Below are 23,089 nucleotides of genomic sequence, written 5' to 3' on the forward strand. Positions count from 1 at the left end.
TACAGCACATTTTTTATAATTAAAATACTGGGTGATAATGTGTATTTAATGGTAGCTTTCATAAGAGTGTGTGTTTTGCTAGTAAAATTTAGAGGTCCTAATTTAGACTCTAAATAATAAAGCATCACAACCATAGGTTCCTTGAGAGCTGTTTCCTGGCTCGTCCACAAACATCTGCACAGATTTAGTTGAACAAATTTCCAGAGTAGTCCAAAATGATACAACGTTTCTAGCGGCTTGCTTCTGCTAAACTCATCTTCATGATTTCTGTGTTAGTGTATTTGATTTTCTTCAGTTTTTGATGGTTTTGTACACTTAAATTATAATAATTTCATGGAAAATAATTGTAAAGTGTATTGTAGAATATATTGCAGAAAAATGCTATCCTGGACAGAAAATTTAGGAACTCAGTTGTTGTCATTGAGTGTAGACTCATCTAATTGGTTAGGAAAAGTAAGCACCAAGATGATCGTTTTGTTTCTTTACGCAATTGAAACTCTGCTCCTGGCGTATTTTGGCACCAAAAGATGCATTGCAACACAAATGTACAAAGTTAGGCAATTTTGTTAGTGTAGATAAATCCATAGAGATGTATCATGGACAGATGTGTGCTAACTAAATATGTTAACATAAGTGCATCTTCAAAGAAATGAGAAACATGGAATAATTTAAGGTTTCTTTAAAAGTCATATGTTTTGTCTTTAGTTTGAAAACTAAAAGTGGAGATTTGATTGTTGGTGTAACTAAACTTGGGAAATTCATAGCAAAAACGCATTTCAAAAGACTGTGGTGTAGTATTGAAAGAAATGCTTCAGGTTTTTAAAAATCCTGGCTAAGAGCTTGGTTTTGGCTGTTTACTTCCTCCTTGAGACTCTGAAGTCTATACTCCTTTTACCTGGAAAAATACCCTTTGTTAGGAAGATGGGGAGATGCAGAATCAGTAAAACTGCCATTACTGAATATATGTGAGTTCACAAGTCTTGGTTTTTGCTCAGTTGTGATGACAGCCTGTGAACACTGGAGTGCTTGTGCATGACACAAATTCAAATACTTGGGGTATTTTTTTCAGTAGATAAATGTTCAGATGACTTTCCAGCATATGCTTTCAACTAGTCATATGCCAATATGCTGTGGGTGAGCACACAGTTTTCTGACAAATTTGCTGATGACAGGAGGCAAAACAGGAATAATTGTGTTAAAATGAATACAAAAACTAAGTACTTCATAATAACACTTCAGAATGATATACAATATAATGTCAGAAATGCCTACTTGTTTCCCAAAGTAGGCTTTAGCTTTGCAAAATTTTACTGATAAAGGTGACAAAAGATTTGCAGTTCATGTTAATTTACCGAGTCTTAGTGTTCACCTGTCAAAAGTACTGAATATTTCTTGGCTTAAAAGGGTGAACTAGGTAGTAGCCACAAGGCATCTAGTCTTTGAGTTATTCTGTTGCAGTAGTCTTTGTATACATTTCATCAGTAGTATTTTAAGAGAGAAGGAAGGGGACCAAGTAATGAGATGGCTATCACCAAAGACATTGTCAGCTTTGAGTATATCATAGAAACACAGAATCATTTGAGGTTGGAAGGGGAGCTCTAAAGATCATTTTGTCCAGTCGCCCTGTTCACAGGAGAGTCACCTGATGCCCCAAGATATTCAGTGTTTAGAAGCCATTTGACAGTGCCCTTAATAAAATACTTTTAACATTTGGTCAGCCCTGAAGTGGTCAGGCAGTTGGACTAGATAACCTTTGTAGGTCCCTTCCACCTGAAATATTCTACTCTAATTACAACAGGTTTCTCAGGCCTTTTCCAGTTGGGTTTTGATTATTTACTTGGATAGACACTCTGCAACCTCTGGGCAACCTGTTCTAGCATTTGACCATCCCTGCAGCAAAGAAGTGAAGAATTTTGTTCAAGTGTATTTCACTTGTGCCTATTGCCTCATGTCTTTCAACTCAAATTCAATTCAAAAAGAGGAAAATGCAAAGAATTTCTGTAGAAGTAGAAAATTTAACTCATTTTGGAAAACCCAAGTCACCATGAGGTCACAGGTTGCCTGGCAAGCTTGGGTAGTCCCCCTCCTTGGAGACAGTCAAAAGCTGTCTCTAAACATGGTCCTGGGCAACTAGCTGTAGGTGACCCTGCTTGAGCAGAGGAGTGGACAAGATAACCTTCAGAGGTCACTTCCAAACTCATCCATTCTGTGAAAGGAGCTTGGGAGCAGGGCTTTATTTTTCAAACTGTCATATGGCTACCAGTGAAAAATGCACTTCACTAGACCAAAAGAAACACTGCATTCATATCTTCTACATTACTCAGTCTGTTCCTTATTGTACTTTGCTTAAAAATATAAGGAAAAGTAGTAAGTTCTTGCTTTCCTGAGTAAACAGAAGGGAAACAACTGTTCTGACTTCCTTAGTAAGGTTATCTTGTCTCTATTTTTACATTCCCCAACAAACTAGTCTGCTAACTTGTCTTAATTACTACTTCCTCTTTTCAGACGACAGCAGAATGAAAGCTTCTGTGTATCTGCATACCTAGGGATTAATTTGCAGCACTGTCATATGGGGATTTTATAGGTCTACATCTTATGACTTTACTGAAAGTTAAGATGTGCCATGGTGTAATTTGTACATTACAAAGAGTACAGAATGTTATGAAAAAAGAAGTGATTTCATACTATGTTAGGAGTTTATTTGTTGAAATGCAAAGTTTCTGTGTCTGTTTGGGTTAGAGTTGAGCAGAGTACAGGAAGTAATGTTTACATTTATTTGATTAAAGCATATGTTACACTGGGTAACCAGACTTCTTTGTACAGCTTTAAGAGGTCAAATTGGTTATCAGTGTCATTTAATAGCAACATCTTCTATTCACAGCGTGTTAGAACAGCACAAACTGACAAAAGAACAGTGGGAAGAAAGAATACAGAACTGGCATGAAGAGCACAGGGGAATGTTAAGGTAATTATGTAAAAAGTGGTCCAAGACTTCGAAGGGTTTTTTTGTTATTATTAGGATGTATTCTGGGAGGTGGTATATTTGTTTGGAAATGGCTTTCTTTCATTCTGACCAGGGTAGGCAGTTACCAGAAGCTTCCATGAAAGCTTCACAAAGGTTTGAGTTTCCAGTTAGGTTACTGGTTTACCCACAGGATTTCTGGTAAGATTGTCACCTGGCTTTGCCACAGTTGCCTGCCTCTAAAATATATTTAGTGTTTCCTTAGCTCAGGGGTGAAAAGGCAGAGTGTGATGATCAGGTATTGGGTTCCTGAACTCTACAAATAACTGTGCCAACATACATATGAATTTCAAAGAGATTTAATTCATAACTAAATTTTACACGAATTAGTTATTCTGCAGTTCCCTTATTCTTACACTGTACTTCTGATTTGTCTTTTTTCCCCGTCTTTCATCAGGGAAGATTCTATGATGGAATACCTTAAGATAGCACAAGACTTGGAAATGTATGGAGTCAACTATTTCGAAATAAAGAATAAAAAAGGAACTGAACTGTGGCTAGGAGTTGATGCTTTGGGTCTGAATATTTATGAGCATGATGATAAGTAAGTGGCTGTACTCATTTTGCATTTCTTTCCTCTCTGAGATTATACAAAAAACACTATTGTGTATTCAGTAACATCTAGCAAACAGGTTCTCAAAGACCTTCTAATTTATGTGAAAGATAGAAAAAGAGAGATAGATGTTAAGTGCCATAATACTTGAATTTTAAAGATTAACTAGGGATGCAAGTGAAGGGAGAGTGAAGAGAAGTGAATCATAGAATAGTTAGGGTTGGAAAGGACCTTAAGTTCATCTAGTTCCAACCCCCCTGCCATGGGCAGGGACACCTCACAGTAAACCGTGTCACCCAAGGTTCTGTCCAACCTGGCCTTGAACACTGCCAGGGATGGAGCATTCGCAACTTCCCTGGGCAACCCATTCCAGTGCCTCACCACCCTCACAGTAAACAACTTCTTCCGTATATTCAATTTAAACTTCCCCCGTTTTAAGTTTGAACCTGTTACCCCTTGTCCTATCACTACAGTCCCTAATGAAGAGTCCCTCCCCAGCATCCTTATAAGCCCCCTTCAGATACTGGAAGGCTGCTGTGAGGTCTCCCTGCAGCCTTCTCTTCTCCAGGCTGAACAGCCCAACTTTCTCAGCCTGTCTTCATACGAGAGGTGCTCCAGTCCCCTGATCATGTGAAGTTGGTGAGAAACTGAACGTGATCAGGCAGTGTGCACTTGCAGTCCAGAAAGCCAACCGTATCCTGGGCTGCATCAAAAGGAGCATGACCAGCAGGTCAAAGGAGGTGATCCTGCCCCTCTACTCTGCTCTTGTGAGACCTCACCTGGAGTATTGTGTGCAGTTCTGGTGTCCTCAACATAAAAAGGACATGGAACTGTTGGAACAAGTCCAGAGAAGGGCCATGAAGATGATCAGGGCACTGGAGCACCTCCCATATGAAGATAGGCTGAGAAAGTCGGGGCTGTTCAGCCTGGAGAAGAGAAGGCTGCGTGGAGACCTCATAGCAGCCTTCCCATATCTGAAGGGGGCCTATAGGGATGCTGTGAAGGGACTTTTCATTAGGGACTGTAGAGATAGGACAAGGGGTAATGAGTTAAAACTTAAACAAGGGAAGTTTAGATTGGATATAAGGAGAAAGTTCTTTATTGTTAGGGTGGTGAGGCACTGGAATGGGTTGCCCAGGAAAGTTGTGAATGCTCCATCCCTGGCGGCGTTCAAAGCCAGGTTGGACGAGGCCTTGGGTGTCATGGTTTAGTGCGAGGTGTCCCTGCCCATGGCAGGGGGGTTGGAACTAGATGATCTTAAGGTCCTTTCCAACCCTAACTATTCTATGATTCTATGAAAGGAAAAGCAGTTCTGTGGGAACAAATGTACATTGCTTAATATGGATGTATGATAGTTAGACCATCTATATATGGTTTCTTTCTGTTTCACTCTTTCATGACTTCCTCTTCAGTTGGGATGAAAAGGACACTCAGAAGCTGAGCAAAATATCTGATGAAAAACATTTTCTAAGAGCAGTGACCAGGGTTTGTTATAGCTGTTGGAGCATGAAAAGCTTTGGTATCTAAAAGTGAAATGTTTTAGATATCAAAGAAAATAAATGAATCTTCTGTCCTGAGAAAGAGATCAAATATTCTGTCCTACTTGAAGAGGGGTAAAGCTAAAATGTACAAAATTTGAAGAAAATGAACAGAACAACAGACTTAATCTTTTGTTTCTTTCCAACCACTTGTAATATCTGCTGTCAGCAGCCCTTTCATGGTGATTTGAAGTTAAATGTGTCAAACACCAGATAACAGCTGTCAACTGAACTGAAACTTCATGCTCTCCATACTCTGTAACAAAATTCTGTAAGCCATAATTGCCATTAGATGGCAATGTAACTCCTGAAAGAATGAAATTCTCAGGAAACATTCTGATCATATTGAATGATCAACCAATTTTTGGTATTCCAGTAGTTAACAATCAAATACTGAAACATTTTCTAATGCTTGTAATTAAGATAGTATGAATCGGAAAAACTTTCTGTGCTCATGGAGAAAAATATTTATGGTTATGCAGTTGTATATACTGTAATGGTTCCTGAACTGAATTTATTTTACTTAAGATGCAAGGGGAATAAATTAATCCTGAACTCAGAAATGTTTGAACATGTGTCTTTCAACTGAGTTAAGCTGAAGTACGGTAGTGCTGAAGGTTAATTTAATTTCAGTCTTTGAAATGTCAGACTTCTCTTAAATTTAAATATTCTTTTCACAGAAAATTGTCAATAGCTTGTATCAGTACAGGATTGTGATGTTTAGCATCTATTTAATGGTAGTAGAATAAGTCACAAAATGAAGTTCCTTCTGTTACAGTGCAGTGTAATTTGTTCATTATGTAATTTATTCATTTGATGAAATAATGTGTAAAAAAAAAAAAAAGTCTACCAAAATATTCTTGAACTGTTATGTTTTGTAACTGTCACTGAGTGTGATAGTGGAAATAGAAATAGTTAAGACTTAGTGGACATAAATAAAATGCACATATTTGGTGCTTCTAATGAGAATTTCTTTTTTCTTTGAAGGCTAACACCCAAGATCGGTTTTCCTTGGAGTGAAATAAGAAACATCTCTTTTAACGACAAAAAATTTGTCATAAAGCCAATTGACAAAAAGGCCCCCGTAAGTAGTGTGTAGAATAGTATAACTTTGTAAATGAAGAGCTGTAAGGCTGCAGGGACTTGCTCTAGTGTTACAGCAGGAATAAATACTTTGGCATTTATTATTCTTATTAGTAGAGTAATCGGTAATCAAAAGGAAATTTTGTTTTTTGAAATGTGGTTGGTTTGTTTTTTCATTCTGGTTGATACCCTTAAGACTTTTTTCTTTCTTCTTTTTCAGTTTAAGTCAACTAATAAACTAATACTTTGATGTGTTGAAAAGCCATAGTTTAAGATGCTAAATTCCACACCCCACTCCCCCAACCCCCCCACCCCTGTGTTTCTTTCCTAGTCTTCTATTACAGCACCACATTTCGTGAGACTTCCTAGGTCACAGCTCTTCAGAAACAAAGTAGGGAATAGTCTCAAGTGGTTTAGAAGTTTTATGTAAAAAAAAAATAAAATAATGGTGTAAACTAGGTAACCTCTACATGGAAGAATCAGGTGTAATTTTTAATTTGCCTTGCAAGTTCCTGACAGTAGCTAGATTTATAGATTGTGGTGCTGGATTACTCAGAGGTTGAATGTCAAAATACTTGTTAGTTTAAATTTAACAAATGCAAGCATGTAGTAATGCCTTCAGCCTTGTCACAACTGTATTTTCACACTAATGGATATGTTGCAATTATTTTTTTGCTAGGATTTTGTATTTTATGCACCTCGTCTCAGAATTAACAAACGAATTTTGGCACTGTGTATGGGAAATCATGAATTGTACATGAGGAGAAGGAAACCTGATACAATTGAAGTGCAACAGATGAAGGCCCAAGCTAGAGAGGAGAAACATCAGAAACAATTGGAAAGGTAATTAACAAACTTACACAAAACAAAAAAATTCTTCTACCCTTTTAAGAAGTCATAGAATAACAGGCATCTTAGTATTCTAGAAAAGAGAGCTCCTTTTTTCTGTAATGTATAAGCAGATTTGTGGACTGTCATGGCTCACCTGTCTAAATTGAAAACCGTATCTTTTTTAAGCTTTCAGCATTGTAATAGTAGCTGTAAAGTTGTTTCTCATTATGTTTTTGTGAAACAGGCTTAACTCTCTGTTGCTTAATTCTTAGGGTCCTTTATACTCTACAGGTGGACCTTTAAAGCAAGTTCAGTGAAGAATGTCATGGCTTACCTTTTGTATATTTAAAAATACCGTTGCCATTTATAGCTCAGATGAAAGATCATGTCTAAAATACAGGTATAATTGTGGATTTAACTGGTTGAACCATAACCAAGCAGTTCTGTTCATAAACTGTTTTTCTGGACAATGTTTTGAAACAGCAACTTGGTGGTTCTTGTATTGTAAACTGAATTTTAAACATTTAAAATTACATGCTCCTCTGGTAGCCAAGTAAACTGAAAAATGGGCTACTAGCATCCTTAGAGTAGAATTTAATCTGTTTGAGGTTAAAAAAATTCCCCCAACTTTTATTAATTTTTCAGGGCACAATTAGAAAATGAGAAGAAGAAAAGGGAGATAGCAGAAAAGGAAAAGGAAAGAATAGAGCGTGAAAAGGAAGAATTGATGGAACGCTTAAGACAAATTGAGGAACAAACAATGAAAGCTCAGAAAGGTGAGCTCTTACTGGTCCTGGATTTCTTATATCTGTTGACAATGTTTAGTTCAGTTGGATAGTTTAGTTCCACAGTTCTCTTGGTATGTATAGGGTTTTCATTTAACTTGAGATATTCTTCTGCAGTGTTAAGGTTTGGTGTGTTGCAGGTATGTGTATATTTGTAATATAAACCCCATTCCTAATACAGCAAAAGTTTCAATTTTCTTTAGTAAAAAGGAAGCTAATGTGTACAGTTCAACTCAGAATTATGAAATGCTTACCATGCTGAAAACCTGGAGTTGGAGGGAGCAGGGAAATGGGAGAGAACAATTTTTAGTACTTCGTAAGTACTTGAGTTTAGGTATTTGAGTGTTGAGTTTAGCCTTTCATTTGGAAGTTATGTGCTCCTTCCTTTTCCTATTCTCTTGTAAGATTTGAGAATTTTTAATTTGAATCTTGTCATATATTAGTAAATAAATGTACTCTTACCAATTGCAGAAGTTTGAATGCATATGTACATGTATATATACATGCATTTGGCTGTTAAATTTTATTAGTAAGGTGATAATTTTCTTAAATACTGGGCTGTCAGAACTATCAGGTGAAATGAAGTATATCCAGATTGTGTCTTAGAGGGGAAAAAATGAGATACGGTGCAGACCTTCAGGTAACATGCTCAACAACAGCTCTTCTTGGCTTGAGACAGCCTTGTAAAGCTTTGACAGCTTTTTAGGTTACTTGATTTTGAGCATGTTACAGCTGTTACCTGTGTTATGTGTGAGGAAGAGCTGCGAAGTGATACCCTGTCTGCAAACTTTCCTTTTGGCAGAGCTAGAGGAACAGACTAGGAGAGCTCTAGAACTGGATCAAGAACGAAAGCGTGCAAAAGAGGAGGCAGAGCGCCTGGAAAAAGAACGTCGAGTAGCTGAAGAAGCTAAAGCTGCACTAGCCAAGCAGGCAGCTGATCAAATGAAGAACCAGGAGCAGCTAGTAAGAAGCTTTAACCCTATTTTGAAACAAATTGAAAAAGGTGCTTGAAAATTTAGCCCTTATTCTTGGTTATATCCATTTTGTCAAATTGACAAGTATGTGTAAACACAGATAAAAGTATGTGAAATAACAGCACAGATTGTTATGGGAAGGTTTTTAGAAAACTATATTAGTTTTACCAGTAGTTGCAAGAAAAAAATTCAACAACTCTGGAGCTATAGGAAATCAAATGATGAAGTAGACATTTCACACTGACAATTCTCACTACATTCTCTTTCAAATTGTGTCAGGCTTGCCCAGCTGAGAGCAACAGTAGCTTCCATCTACAGTCCCTTGGGAAGCTTGTTCTCTGACACAGGTCTGTCTCGAAGCTTCATGGTGGTTGTGGGGAAATGGTGACACTGTGGTTTGGGTTTGTTTTTTTTTTTTTCCTTGTTTCTTACCCCACCCCCACTCCCCTTCTGTTTCCAGCATTTACAGTATCTTCTGATACTCTGTGCCAGACTACCTCAAATTTAAGATTTGCATGTAATACCTGAGAAAGGCATGAAAATAGTAGAAGAAATGATTTCTCAACTATAAAACTGCTTTTGATCTTCTGTAAATTTAGAACGCAATTCTGAAGGCGAGATTTAGCTTAATAGTACTGAGATTATGATCCAGAATCATAATCTTATTGATGGAACCATTAAAGTTGTATTAAACTGAAACAGCCCCAAATGCTAATTTGTAACTACAACATGCTCTTTTCCCAGCAAGCTTTGGAAATGCAGAAGATAAGTGATTTTTTTCTGACTTACTTCCATCAGGTGAGAATACAGATTCATTTCCTATGTCATGTATGCTTAAATTTCTATTTTTAGCAGAGGAGCGATGGATGGGAACTAACTCTTTTCAAGTTGGATCAGAACAAGGGTTCTGTTTTCTTCCACTGCAGAACCATAATGATACCAAGTTAAAACTTCTACTTCATGTTTTGTTTTTTTCAGGCAGCAGAACTTGCTGAATTCACTGCCAAGATTGCACTTCTAGAGGAGGCCAAGAAAAAGAAAGAAGAGGAAGCCTCAGAATGGCAGCACAAAGTAATGAGCTCCTGCTGTGTGAAGTCAGAACATCAAAGAAACTAAAGGAGATGAATGCTGAAATCCCACTGGAAGTCCATGGGATTGAATCTCTCTTTCTGTTAGGCTTTAGAAAAGCCTTTCTTACAGGTTTTTGTTCTCCAGTAAACTGAAGCCAGCCTATACTTCCTTTAACTTATTTCTTAATTCAGGGGGGAATTCTCATCCTAGAGACATGGCCAAAGGTTTGAAACGGCTTCCTTACATATGGTGATGAAACCTTCATGTTGGATCAGAAAACATCAGGAGGGAGGTGTTTAACATTGTGTCTGGTGGTGAAAAAACAAAGGCACATCAAATGCAGCTGAGCAGTAGAATCACAGAATCATAGAATACCAGGTTGGAAGGGACTTACCTGTGCTGGTGATGCCCTTGTTATAACCCAGCATCCCTTTGGCTTTCTTTGCTACAGCAGCACACTGTTCACTCATACTGAGCTTGCTGCCCACCAGGACACCCGAGTACCTCTCTACAGAGCTTCTCCCAGGTGGGCAGATCCCAGCATGTGCTGCCTTCTTGGATTGTATTTTCCCATGAAGAGGACCTTATGCTTGTTCTTGTTGAACTTCCTATGGTTCTTGTTAGCCTACTCTTCCAGCCTATCCAGGTCTTCCTGAGGGTAGCTCTCCTGTCCAAACTGTCGAATTCCCCATTCAGTTAGGCATCGTTGGCAAACCATGTGAGGGTACTCTGGATCCCATCTTCCAGCCTATTTATGAAGATATTAAAGTGTTGGGCCCAGTATTGATCCCTGGGGGACCCCACTGGTGATGGGTTGCCAGTTTGAAAAATTGCTGTTCACCACCACTCTCTCGGTGCAGCCAATCATCCAGTTCTGCACCCACTGCACAGACACTTGCCCAGACTGTAGCGTGCTGCTTTCTCTAGGAGCAGGCTGTGGGAAACTGCAACAAAAGCCTTGGATAAATTCAGGTCGACAGTGTCCAGTGCTTGCTCCACATCAACTGAGGAAGTTACTTTGTCGTAAAAGGTGATTTGTTTTGTCAAGCGCAGTTTGCCCTCTGTGAATCATGCTGGCCTTTCCCAGTCATGTGCTACATTGGACTTGTGATAGCCCCCAGGAGGATTCGTTCCATAACTTTCCTGGGAACTGAAGTAAGACTATTTGGCCTATGATTTCCTTGATCCTCCTTTGAAATCCTTCTTGTAGATGTGGGTGACATTTGCCACCTTGGAGTCTTGCGGGATGTCCACTGATCTCCATGATTTCTCAAAGATGATGGAGAACAGCCTCACAATAACATTAGCTATTCTCTTAACACCTTCAGGTGGATTTTGTAGGAGTCAAGCTCCTCTGTTAGTTCATATACCAACCCTTCCTTCACTTACGGTGTGTCTATGTTCACCTCAATGTGGATTTTTGTTCCCAAGGCCTGGGGCTCCACAGTGCTTGTAAAGACAAAGGTGAAGAAAATGTTGAAAGTCTTTGCCTTTTCAGTGTTGTTGACTGATTCCCTTCTGTGTAACAGTGGGACAGTGTTTTCCTTCTGTTTCTACTTGTTTATGTACCTGAAGAACCCTTTCAAGACATGATTGCATATAAGGAAGAAATTCTTTCCTGTTAGGGTGGTGAGGCACTGGAATGGGTTGCCCAGGGAGGTTGTGAATGCTCCATCCCTGGCAGTGTTCAAGGCCAGGTTGGACAAAGCCTTGGGTGTCATGGTTTAGTGTGAGGTGTCCCTGCCCGTGGCTGGGGGGTTGGAACTAGATGATCTTAAGGTCCTTTCCAACCCTAACTATTCTATGATTCTGTGACATTTCTGACCAATATCAGTTAGAGCTGAGCTTTGCTTTTCTAACTGCATCTCTGTATACCCTGGCAATGCCCTTGTAGTTTTCAGTGGGTGTTCATCCATCTCTGGTACACTTCTCTTGGTTTTGAGCAGACTCAGATGCTCTTGATTAAGCCAAAGGGATACTTGCTCTTCCTGCTTCCCTTACCTTTGAAGGGGATAAACTGTTTTTGTGCTTCCAAGAGAGCGTTCTTGAAAATCTCCCAGCACCCACTAGGTGCTTTATCGTCCCTGGAAGCTTCCCACAGAATCCCTGCCAGCTGAGCTCTGAGCAAGCTGAATTTTGCTCTTCTAAAATGTAAAACCTTTGTCTTTGTGCTAACCTTCAGCGTGCTTGGGCAGATCCCAAACTCCACACTGTTGTGATCACTGCACTGAGTGCAGACAAGGCTGTCACTGACCAAGATTCTACTAAGCAGGTTTTCTTGTTTTCTGAGTAGCAAGTCCAGCAGTGCATCCTTCCTGGTTGGCACATCTGACATTTTTATGAGAAAGCAGTCCTCTATGCATTCCAGGAATTTGATGGATGACATGTTGAGCTGCTGTGTTGTATTTCCAACAAATGACTGGGTAGTTGAAGTCACCCATAAGAATCAGGTTTTGTTGACCTGAAGCTTGCTTAAGAAATCCAAATATTGCTTCGTTTGCCTTATCATCTCGGTTTGGGAGTTGGTAGCAGATGCTTACTGTAAGATGCCCCTTGGAGTCAACCCCTCTGATCTTTACCGAGAGGTATTTGATAGGGCTTCCACAATCCCCATAGTTGATTTCTAAATATGCAGGGTTCTCCTTAACCGAGCATGACTCCTCCTCCTCTTAGTATTTCTGGACAAAATCTCTAATTAGCTACGGGATATGAACAGTAATTGTGTGCATAGGGTCAAAAAGTGATTGAATGACTGGACAAATTCTCAGAAATGCTGGTTGAATATAAAATTCGAAGACATCACCTTTGATTTGGGAAGTCCCTGAGCCTTGATTTTCAGGTGGCCAGGAAAGTTGGAAAACAGTCAATATGGCTGCCATATTCTCTCACTCTACTGCTGGAAATAGCTGGGTACAGCTATTTCCAGTACAGCTGGTTTTAAGTCATTTGTTTTTTTACCCTCTATTCATATTTGGCAGTTTTCAGTGCATACACTAGCTGTGTTACTTATAAAGGACCGTTTCCATGTGTGAGATGTGAAGACCTCTCAGATAGTTTTTATTTTTCTGACTCTTCATAAGTCATTTTAAAAGATGCTAAGTACTGTTTATTATACTTAGGCTTTTGCAGCCCAAGAGGACTTGGAAAAGACCAAAGAAGAACTGAAATCTGTGATGTCTGCTCCTCCTCCACCTCCTCCCCCACCAGTTATCCCTCCAACAGAGAATGAACATGATGAACATGATGAGAACAATGCTGAAGCCAGTGCAGAACTGTCTTCTGATGGTGTCATGAATCACAGAAGTGAAGAAGAACGGGTAACAGAAACACAGAAAAATGAACGTGTTAAGAAACAGCTCCAGGTAATGAAGATTCATAGTTGTATCAAGATAATTCAGGCTTTGGCTTTTCATTTTTATTTGTCAAAATCTCACTGAAATGACAGTGTGCCAAGGAAACAGCCTTTCTATACATTACTAGGTTTATTATTAGTTTACCAACCAATATCACTCCTACTGTTCTGGAAGTGAAACAGAACATGACTTAAGTTGTGCTTTATAGGTTAAAAGTGATAGGATTTTGTCACATTGTCCGGTAAATGTTTCTAATAATTACATAATGTCCAGGACACTGAATGCTAAAACGTAATGCTTTCCTTTCTCAGTACTGAAATTCATTAAGTGCTATGAACAAATTCTTGCTTAAAAGTATTTGCATTTGTTTGCAGTTAAATGGTGTAAATGCAGAAACTGACTTATGCCTATTTTGGATTAATCTTATTTCCCTGAAATGGAGCATTTTATCCTAGACTAATCTTATCCCTCAAAGGATAATAATCTATGTTAGTGGTATCCCTTTGCCTGGTTATGTAATATCTGTTTGGGAAGAGAATAAATGGAAGCTACTTCTTTTTCTCACAGCAATATCCTAGTAGCATGTGTATGTAACATCCTTTCTGCTTGGCCAGTCTCTGAGCACAATCAGGTTGATAAACAAGAGCTGTCTTTAGTCAAGCAGAAATCGAAAAATAAGGTAATTCTGCTTTAACCTGCTGGTACCTTTCTGTTTGGATATTATGGTAGGAGGCCCACTTTTTCTAGTGTAAGGAAAGAACCTACGCTTTCTTCTTTTTCTCTGCAGTCTTTCTGATAGGCAGTGTGAGTTTCTGAGCAGCACAAGCATTTCATAGGTTGGCATTCAAGAGATCCTTATTCAAGTTGCAGAATAGGTGTTACCAGAAATTCCAGAAACATTGAAAAATTAGCCAGAGCACTTAAATGCGAATATTTTATTCAACAGGCTCTAAGTTCTGAGTTGGCTCAAGCCAGAGATGAAACCAAGAAAACACAAAATGATGTCCTTCATGCTGAGAATGTTAAAGCAGGCCGTGATAAGTACAAGACTCTTCGACAAATCCGACAAGGCAATACAAAGCAGCGTATTGATGAGTTTGAAGCAATGTGAGAGTTGTTATTTTGCATATATGTTCCTCGTAAAGCTGAACCACCAACAGAAAAAAGCAGGCCTTTGCAGATTTGATGGATTGCACCCGACTTTGCCAAAGCACTTAATACCAGTTTGACTAGAGTGGCTAGAAGACAAATTTAGGGGAAGCTATTCAACAATAAGGCAGTCTGTCATCCCTAGGTTTTTGGTGGGGAGGGTGTGGAGAATGATACCAGGGTGGTGGTTTTTTTTCCCTGTCATGTTTTCAGATTCATTGTTTCATATTTTTTTCTTTGGAAACTGATGTGAAGTATATAATGACTGTATATATTGCTTAAACATTAAGAAAGAGAAACAAGAATGGAGCTGGACCTAAACTGGATAGGTACTATCCAGGCAACTTTCCATGTGAAGTTTGAAGTTACATTTTTCAATGTAGCTACACCACTGAGAGTTTGATATTGCTGATTTTTAGGGAGGTTTTTTGTTTGTACTCTTTTTTTTTTTTTTGGTTTTCCCCACTCCCAAGTGAAATTCTTTGGTGTTTCATGTCCTGTCATCATTGATGGTTTTCTTTGCCTACCTGTTCACAAAGGTCTGGATGGCAGGTGGTAGTTCCAGGAAATATTTTTAAATGGAACACTACCTGTGGGCAGCACGGGGCTGCTGATAGGCTTGAGTAAGTATTGCTTTTCCTAGGAGATTTTTCAGATGTGCGTAATGTTCTAATGCAGCAAAAGAAAAGAAAACAAAAACAAAGCTTCGTGTGCAATTTGCTTGTAATTATTTTATTTGCAGTAGGGAGACCTGGACCTTTCTGGCAAGGGAGCATATGAAAACATCAGTCCCAGGGAGGGGACAGTATCCTACCTCACTACTATGTACATGATGACTGGTCCTTCAAACACCATGAAAAATACTCTTTAAGTCGACTGTGACTGCACAGTGATACCATAGAACACTAAGAGCCCTTACTCCTAGGATTTTGTTTTACTTTAAGATGCATTCATAGTGCTAAATACTGTCAAACTGCCTTTTGTTGAGTTTCAGTGTGAAAGCATTTTGCATGTTTCACAGCTGTAACCTGTCACTGGTATACCTATCTCCTGGGAGGGGTGTAGAATGTGCGTGTCAGATCTGGTTTTGGTTTCCAAATACAAAATGAAAGTTCCCAGAATTTGAGTAAAAGTGGTTGTAGCTTCAGTTTTCAGTGAAGCTAGTATTGTAATTGTCATATCTGACGCCAAGTCATTGCTATTAAGTCCTTTCCCTCTTGAAAAGGAGACCTTTATTTGAGAAATTTGCTTGGAAATTGAACTTTAGCTGTAAAGTTACTTCTGATGTGAACTGCAGTTATTCCTTTTGTTATACTACCCTAGTAGATATCTACAACAGAAGAACCCTGCTTTCTCTGAGGATGGTTCAGCTCTTTTCGTTTGGTGTTATGCACTCATAAATTTACACTTATCTATTAAAATTTGCCATTTTATTAAACATTTTTTTCCATGCACAGTAGGTTTAAATTTCTATGAACAGTCCAACTGAAGTTGTTTTTTTTAATTTTGTGGAGTTAAAGGTTGGCTATGTGGGGTGACATCATGAAAATAAAATAAAGATACATTAATATATTTTTGGTTTGTGGGGCTAAACATACCTGGTTGACCTTGAAGACTGATGTGCAGATGGTGTGCACATGCTTCAAAATGCTGCTAGGTGGAAGCTGGCGTTTCTACTTGCAGTGCACTGTAAGAACAGTTTTTGTTTCACAGGCTTTATACACTGAAGCTTAAGCAAATTTCTGGAGTATTGGAACAGTCTGCCATAGGAGGTGGAGTACTGTGCTTCCAGTGAGTTTTCATTTTTCCCTGGAAATTGTGCACTAACACTGATAACATCAGTTTCAGTGTTGGGGAAAAAAATACCAGTAAAGTTTATTGTTCATAAAATCTACAGTATATAGAGTAGGGCTGAATGGATTAGATCCATTTATAAAGCTGTGTGGATTTTTATTTTTTTTCTAAACAACCAGGAACAACCATTTGTAATACAGATTTTCACAATGAACAAAGTGATAATAGCTGCTGTGACCAGCAGTTGGGAACACTTACTGGTGTGGAAACACTAAGAATACATTTAATGATACTTGGTGAAGTAATTTTCCATGTTTTTTCCTTTAGCATCATGTTTTTGTGTTGTACAATTAAGCTACAATTCTACTATTTTGGATAACATTCATTGGTTAACAATAAAGAGATACAGTTAATTTCTCTGAGGTCCATTGTTGTTATTTGATGCCCTTTATTTCTGACAGCTTTATTAAATGCACTGAAACAGCCTCTTTCCAGAGCAGTTTACAAATCTTGATCATCTTTTGTTTCACACTCTGGTCGAAATGAAATTTAAAATAAGTAAATTTCAAATTGTATCCCTAGAGAATGGTACTCTGCTTAAGAAATTACCCTCTACAGTTGGGAGGAAGCACTGGTGATTGTCAGTTCAAAACAGGATGTGAATCATCAGAGCAAATTGGGTCTCTTGCGAAGAGAGGGTAATTTTGCCATCCTAGAGCTCTGTGGGTAACATAAGAACTTTCAATCACTGCCTACATATTGCTTAGCCCCAGGTTAAATGAAATTTAGTTTTACAGATCAATTTCGTTAAGCATTGAGAAACCTCAATATGTGGGTTGTGTTTTTCTTTGATACTGCAAGTTATAGTGGACAGTGCTGTCAAATAAATGCATAGCCATATGTCTCAGATAATGGCAATTTTATGGGCTTTTTCACCTGTTTAATACACTTGGAGAAGGCAGGAACAGTCCCATATAAATAAGTATACAAATTAATCTGCTAAGAAGCTCTCACATAAATTGGACCTCCTCTCACATGACATTCCATTCTACCTCATATTTGTTTAGCCTTGCACTCAGTACCAAGTACGTGACCCTTTTTGTTATCCCATATGGCAGAGTCGCTATGATGAATTAAAACACATACTCGATACTTTAACCATGCATGTTTCTAGCCTTCTGCCTCCCTCTTCTTGGAGCCCCTCCTGCTGAGGCATTAGATTTGAAGTTTCTCACTTGTTAAGAGTGCTCTGCTTAGGTATGTAACTTCAGACTATGCTTGAAAGGGGAGGTAAGTGCTTTGAAAGATTATTTTATTTAATTTTTTAAAATATGTTCTTGAGGTGGAGAGAAAAGTATGCGAGTAGTGCCACTATTTACAGGCCAAGACTAGTACAGTTACCCAGAATGCCACGATGTAAAGGAAGATATCCTGTCTTCTTGAAGTAGCTCCGTCTGCACATCAAAACCTGCATTTATTGTTAGTTTTACTATTGGAGTATGTCTCTTGTATACGTCTGCCTTTTTAAACCCAGTTTGGAAAGCATTATTGTGCTTTTGCCTCTATCGTAGGACACATTCTGTAGGGCTATTAAGTTACCTGCTTCAGCACCTCTGAGGAAAAATGAGATTTATTTTGATGAAAAATTTTAAACCTCTGAGGAGAAAGTACCTCAAGTATGTTTTGGGTTTTGTTTTGGTTTGTTTTGTTTTTGGTTTGGTTTTTTGTTTCTTGGGTTGGTTGGTTGGTTTTTTGGTGTTTTTTTTTTCTTTTTTTTTCTCTATTTTTGGGGGTTTTGTGGGTTTTTTTGTTGGTTTTGTTTATTTTTCACAAAGATTAAAATTATTAGTTCAAACCTTTTGATTTTCATGGAATCACGGTCTTGTTTGTGTTGGAAAAGGACCTTAAGATCAAGTTCTGACTCCCCTGCCATGGGCTGGGTCACCAGTCACTAGACCAGGGGTTGCTCAAAGTCCAGCCTGGCCTTGAACACTGCCAGACATAGGGCATTCACAACTTCCTTGGGCAGCCTGTTCCAGTGCCTCACCACTGTCATAGGTACTATACATAACTTAATGTATCTTAGCTGGGTGATACGATTTTCAGGAAAATGGAGTAAGTGTCAACTGATCAGCATACAAATGATGGAGAGGTCTTTGACCCCTCTCAGAGCATATTCTGTTTGCACTTAGAGATGGAGTGTGCCTGCAGCCAGGCTGAGATGCCATGCTGGCTACTCAGCTGTGGTGGCTAGGAGAAGTTTCTGGCCAGGTAGCATGTCCCTCTGCTCTGTTCCGGATCCTGCCAGTGCAGCACCTTTCCTTCCCAGAGGGCTGCTCTGCAAGCATGTGAGTTTTACACAACTGGTCCTTTTCCCAGTCTGGGGACCCAGTCAGCAGCAAAGGGCAGCTCAGGGCTGGAAGGGGTGACATAAAGGTGAAGAGTAATGGTAGAGGGCTGTAAGGAAAAACATGAACGTGGTGAGCTAGAATCCTTAACTGGTCCATTCTTTCACTTGAGTTAAGGACTCTGTTTACAGTGTGCTAGCGCAGCATCCATAAATTAACTATGTGTGGCCAATAATTTTTTCAGCAAATTCATCAGCCAATTTGTTGGAGGGACTTGCACTTTGCACTTCACTGAGTGAGCCCAGATCTACAGGCTTAAGGCAGTTAACCTGGCTTTGTTTTGATTGATGAAGTGCTGCCACTTGTGTTCACTTTACTATCTGCAGACTGCGAGCTGATAAACGGTTGCTTTGGAGTGGAGTTAAACTTTGAGTTGGTTTGCTTTTTCTCCCTTCCATGCAAAAAGATTGCTGACATATCAAATGTATATATTTCATTTAATGTGAATGAAGTGGACTCACCAAAGCCCAGAAAGCCTCCCCCCAAAACTCCAATCCTAAACCATCATTTCTTCACAAGAAGAGACCACAATATTTGCAGTAGTGCCTGCAATATTCTAAATATTCAGGAAGACAGTGATTGTACCACGTAGTTCATAGTTAAGGGAAAGGCAAAGTTAGCAAAGGGCAGTGGAGCATTTTGAATTGCTGGGATTCCATTAGATGTTTATGTTGGCTTTCATAAATAACATGTCAGAGTGTTTCTGTTCACAGCAGTAGGCTTTAGGCAGCAGAAGAAACGAGGGGAGATGGAAATGCACATCAAAGGAGTCGGCCTGGTTGGTGCAAATATTCCTAATGCATGTGTGTGTAAGAGTTAATGTTTCCTGGATAAGTGGATCAGGTGAAAAGAGATCAAGCTCAGAGGTAGGACAATTACATTGCTTTATTTATTTGGTTTTTGTTTGCTTTTAAACTACCTTATTTACAGGAGAGGAGTTGTTCTTATCTGAATATTTAGCTGTGAAGGCTTTTAGAAAGCCTGCTGCACAGCACTGAAAGGTCTTGAAGTTCTGAAGATCATGTGTACTCAGACTGGCCTCTGTATTATTACTTGCTAAATCTCACCAGAAGACGTCCTCTGCAGTCTGATAATTTTGCCTTAGATGGTTTCTGCACTGACAAGAGTGATGTACTTGCACAGTCCTAGCTGCCCCACTGCTTGTTCCAGCAACGCAAAGCACATATGTATCCATGTGAAACAGTAATTGGATGACAGGCTCTGTGACCACATATGTTGAGCTGTGTGGGATCTCATATCAATTCTACAGCTCCCTGTGGCCCTAGTTTTCATGGTTCTTATTCACCCTTGATTTCCTCACTGAACATGATACAGTATTTAACTTTGTGATCTATAACTTCAATTATATTCTACTAAACTGAGCTTCCAGTAAAGGGTTGCCTACAGTGTCAAATGTTTTCTTGAAATACATTACACTCATGAGTTGAAATAGTCACACTTTCCTTTTATTTAAGCAGCACATCTGATTAATTAATAATCTCTATGAATATGGTAATTGCAGTTGTATTGCCAGAAACAGATTCATTTACATCAAGGCTGAGGCTGAAAACTTTTCCGTCAAGCACACTTTGATCTTCAACAAAGTAAGTTGAGAATGTGAAAGTAACATCTGGAATACACAGAATACAGAGATCCTGTCACTGCTGGCTTTATTGCTGGGAACAGATTCATTTATGTTTGAGCAGATTTAGCATTTAGGGATTCGGGACAGCAAGCTTGATCACACATCAGAAAAATTTCTGAAAATAATAAATCTTTGTATCATTAATCAGCACTTCTGCTGTGTTTCCTGTCCTTCATAGCTTTTCTTCAGTTGAATTCTCATTTTGAATTATTCGATCTCTTGCGAACAATGTTTTGCACGTGCATCTTGCTGCTCAGTGCCAGCTGCTGTACTTCTCTGTGCCATTTGAAAACACAGCTCTTCCTCTTTCTTCTTGTGCATTTAGAATATTACAGTGGTGTTTTCAACGAAGCCAGCTGACTCCATCTTTAAATTTAGAACTAATACTACTACTTCTTGGAATAATCTGTGGATTAATTTTTTCTACATTTTCTCTTATTAAGCATGCTTAGTATATGGCACCTTACAGAAGAAGTAACTGTATTGGCTAGTTAACAAGTGCTAGTAGTAGTATGGAGAATGGAAAATGTCAGAAAAAAAGGGATGTTAATGCATGCAGAAAACCAGGAAAGATCTGAATCTCCGTGTTTATACACACGAGGTTCAACTTTGAACCTAGACCTAGTCATGCAGCACATGGAGAGAAATTCTCTGCTTTCATTGTGCAGCTTCTCTGTCCCTCTGGACAAGGCAAGAGGAATCACTGGAATAGGGTGGTTATGCACACTCAAACAGCAGAGCAGCTGGGCACAATTGCTTGGTGCTCTGCCTTTGCTTTTCTGCACAACACTTGTCTTGGATGACAGAATAATAAAATGGAAAAAGGCTTTGAACCTTGTCTGCAGGTCATGCTGGTAAAGCTGTACTCCTTTATAGCATAAGCACGGATATCTTTGCAAAGCTGGATACCAAGCGGCTCTTTAGCCCATCCTGACTTTAAGCAGCAGTAGTCAGTGTGGGGGAAAAGATCTCATAGCTGTCTCCATTCCTTTTAATACAGAGCCAGGAAATAAATTCTGGAGAACCTTCTTTCTAGTGGTGGCTTCTGTATGCTTTAGGCGGCCCTTTTCTTTTGTGTTTCTCTCAATCTTTGAACTGGTTCTTACTTCTCACCTTGCTTTACTGCTACTGGGGTTGTTTGTTTTGGGGGTTTTGATTGGGGTTTTGTTTGTTTTGTTGTTTTGGGGTTTTTTTTGGTCTTTGCTAGTGTCATGCCATTAATTTCATAGAATCATAGAATAGTTAGGGTTGGAAAGGACCTTAAGATCATCTAGTTCCAACCTCCCTGCCATGGGCAGAGACACCTAACAGTAAACCGTGTCACCCAAGGCTCTGTCCAGCCTGGCCTTGAACACTGCTAGGGATGGAGCATTCACAACTTCCCTGAGCAACCTATTGCAGTGCCTCACCACCCTTACAGTAAAGAACTTCTTCCTTATATTCAAAATATATTCCTTATCTCTTTCATCTGAAGAATAGATTTCAGCTTAGATCATTGGGAGCTTTTATGTAATTTAACTTTTTTTTCGGTATGAGAATGCAAATTAAGACAGGGGAGGAAGATTTTGCATAATTATTAGTTTAAAAACATTTAGTTTAAGCCTTAAGACTTAGTGAAAGAAATAGGTTGCATTAGCTGACAACTTACAGTACAGGGTGAAAACAAGAGGCAGGCAGCTTCCTATGCCAAGGCAGACTTTTTCTCAAACTAAGTTTATGGCAGCAAAGTACTTTGGTAAGATCCATCGGGCTTTTTATTTACTCATTCATTGACATTTGCTGGATTCTTTAGAGAGCACTGGAGAAGAGGCTAACCTGTATTTCTTTCTTTAGTCATATTTCCTTTAATTACTTCTATTGTGGCTTATTCTTTCAACTGAAGAGTAAAAATGCCTTTTTCTTCCCTAGTGATTTTGTACAACTGTGCTTCGCCTGTGACACTGCAGCTGGCTTTGCAAAAGTCTGTGCCTTAATGGATTAAACTATTTTCTGAGGGAATGGTAGAATAATTTGTTTTGCCTTTAACTAAGCTTGTAATTTATACATATATATATACATATAAAACATACATACAGCATGGTTAAAATGGAGATTTCTAATACAGTATTGTGGCATCATGTCTTGTAATGGCTGTATTAAAGTGAAATACAGGAGTTGCTACTGATTTTTATGTAAACTTTGATGTTGAATCATTTTAGAAATCAGTCTTTTTAAAGCTAGCTGTGTTTAAAAACCATATTTTTAAAATCTTAGAGCCTGCATTGTGAGCGTGGTTCAGCCCTCGATGACAGAATTGGATTTATTTACCTGGTTTCAATCCTCCTGCAAAAGGAGGTTGTTTCTGGGTTTCTCTTTGTCCCAGGAAGTATTTCACAGGTTTCAGTGGTACCTGCAGTTTCACTCGCTGCCAGAAGCCTGTTTCTCTTCCCCGTCCCTGGCCAGGAATTGCTGTCAGACTTTTAAAATACTAGAGTCTTTTTAGTACTTTTAAATCTTAACCACACGTCTTATTTGCTTGTGCTCAAGCCCTGGAAGTTCTCACTGACTTCTGTGCCAGAAAATGATTTGTGTGGGAAACAGGCTGTGGGATAAAATTTGACGTGATTTTCTACATGTTACATGCTGTAGCTGAGCTCATAAACATAAGAAAGTGTTATTCAGGGCTTTTTACGCTTGTTGAACGACAAAGAATATCTGGTAACTAAGTCTTTTTCCTGGTTCCTTTTGAATAGAATTCGGATTTATTAACACTTATAGCTGAAGTACTTCTCTAAATCAAAATGAGAAGTTCACACTGTAGGAAAGCTGAATTTAAAATACTGATTGTTCTCTGCCTATTCATAATGCAGTATATTTAAGGAAGTCATTCTCTAAAAGGAAAAC

The 23,089-nt window shown here is 38.9% G+C and overlaps 1 protein-coding gene across 2 annotated transcripts in view; it reads left to right on the top strand.

Annotated features, from left to right (window-relative positions):
* RDX (radixin) overlaps window positions 1-23,089 on the top strand; it is a 47,837-nt gene that overhangs the window by 23,255 nt on the left and 1,493 nt on the right. For both annotated transcript variants that reach the window (XM_057399704.1, XM_057399705.1), the window contains 9 exons: window positions 2,882-2,965; window positions 3,420-3,566; window positions 6,101-6,197; window positions 6,876-7,039; window positions 7,673-7,803; window positions 8,615-8,775; window positions 9,765-9,857; window positions 12,977-13,219; window positions 14,157-14,317. In XM_057399704.1, the coding sequence (XP_057255687.1) occupies window positions 2,882-2,965; window positions 3,420-3,566; window positions 6,101-6,197; window positions 6,876-7,039; window positions 7,673-7,803; window positions 8,615-8,775; window positions 9,765-9,857; window positions 12,977-13,219; window positions 14,157-14,317 (1,281 nt within the window). The remainder of the gene's footprint in view (window positions 1-2,881; window positions 2,966-3,419; window positions 3,567-6,100; window positions 6,198-6,875; window positions 7,040-7,672; window positions 7,804-8,614; window positions 8,776-9,764; window positions 9,858-12,976; window positions 13,220-14,156; window positions 14,318-23,089) is intronic.

The sequence above is a fragment of the Pezoporus wallicus genome, unplaced genomic scaffold (assembly GCF_028554395.1).
Source record: "Pezoporus wallicus isolate ANWC-B61680 ecotype Strahan unplaced genomic scaffold, APGP_CSIRO_Pwel_v1 scaffold_6446, whole genome shotgun sequence".
NCBI classification, from domain to species: domain Eukaryota; kingdom Metazoa; phylum Chordata; class Aves; order Psittaciformes; family Psittacidae; genus Pezoporus; species Pezoporus wallicus.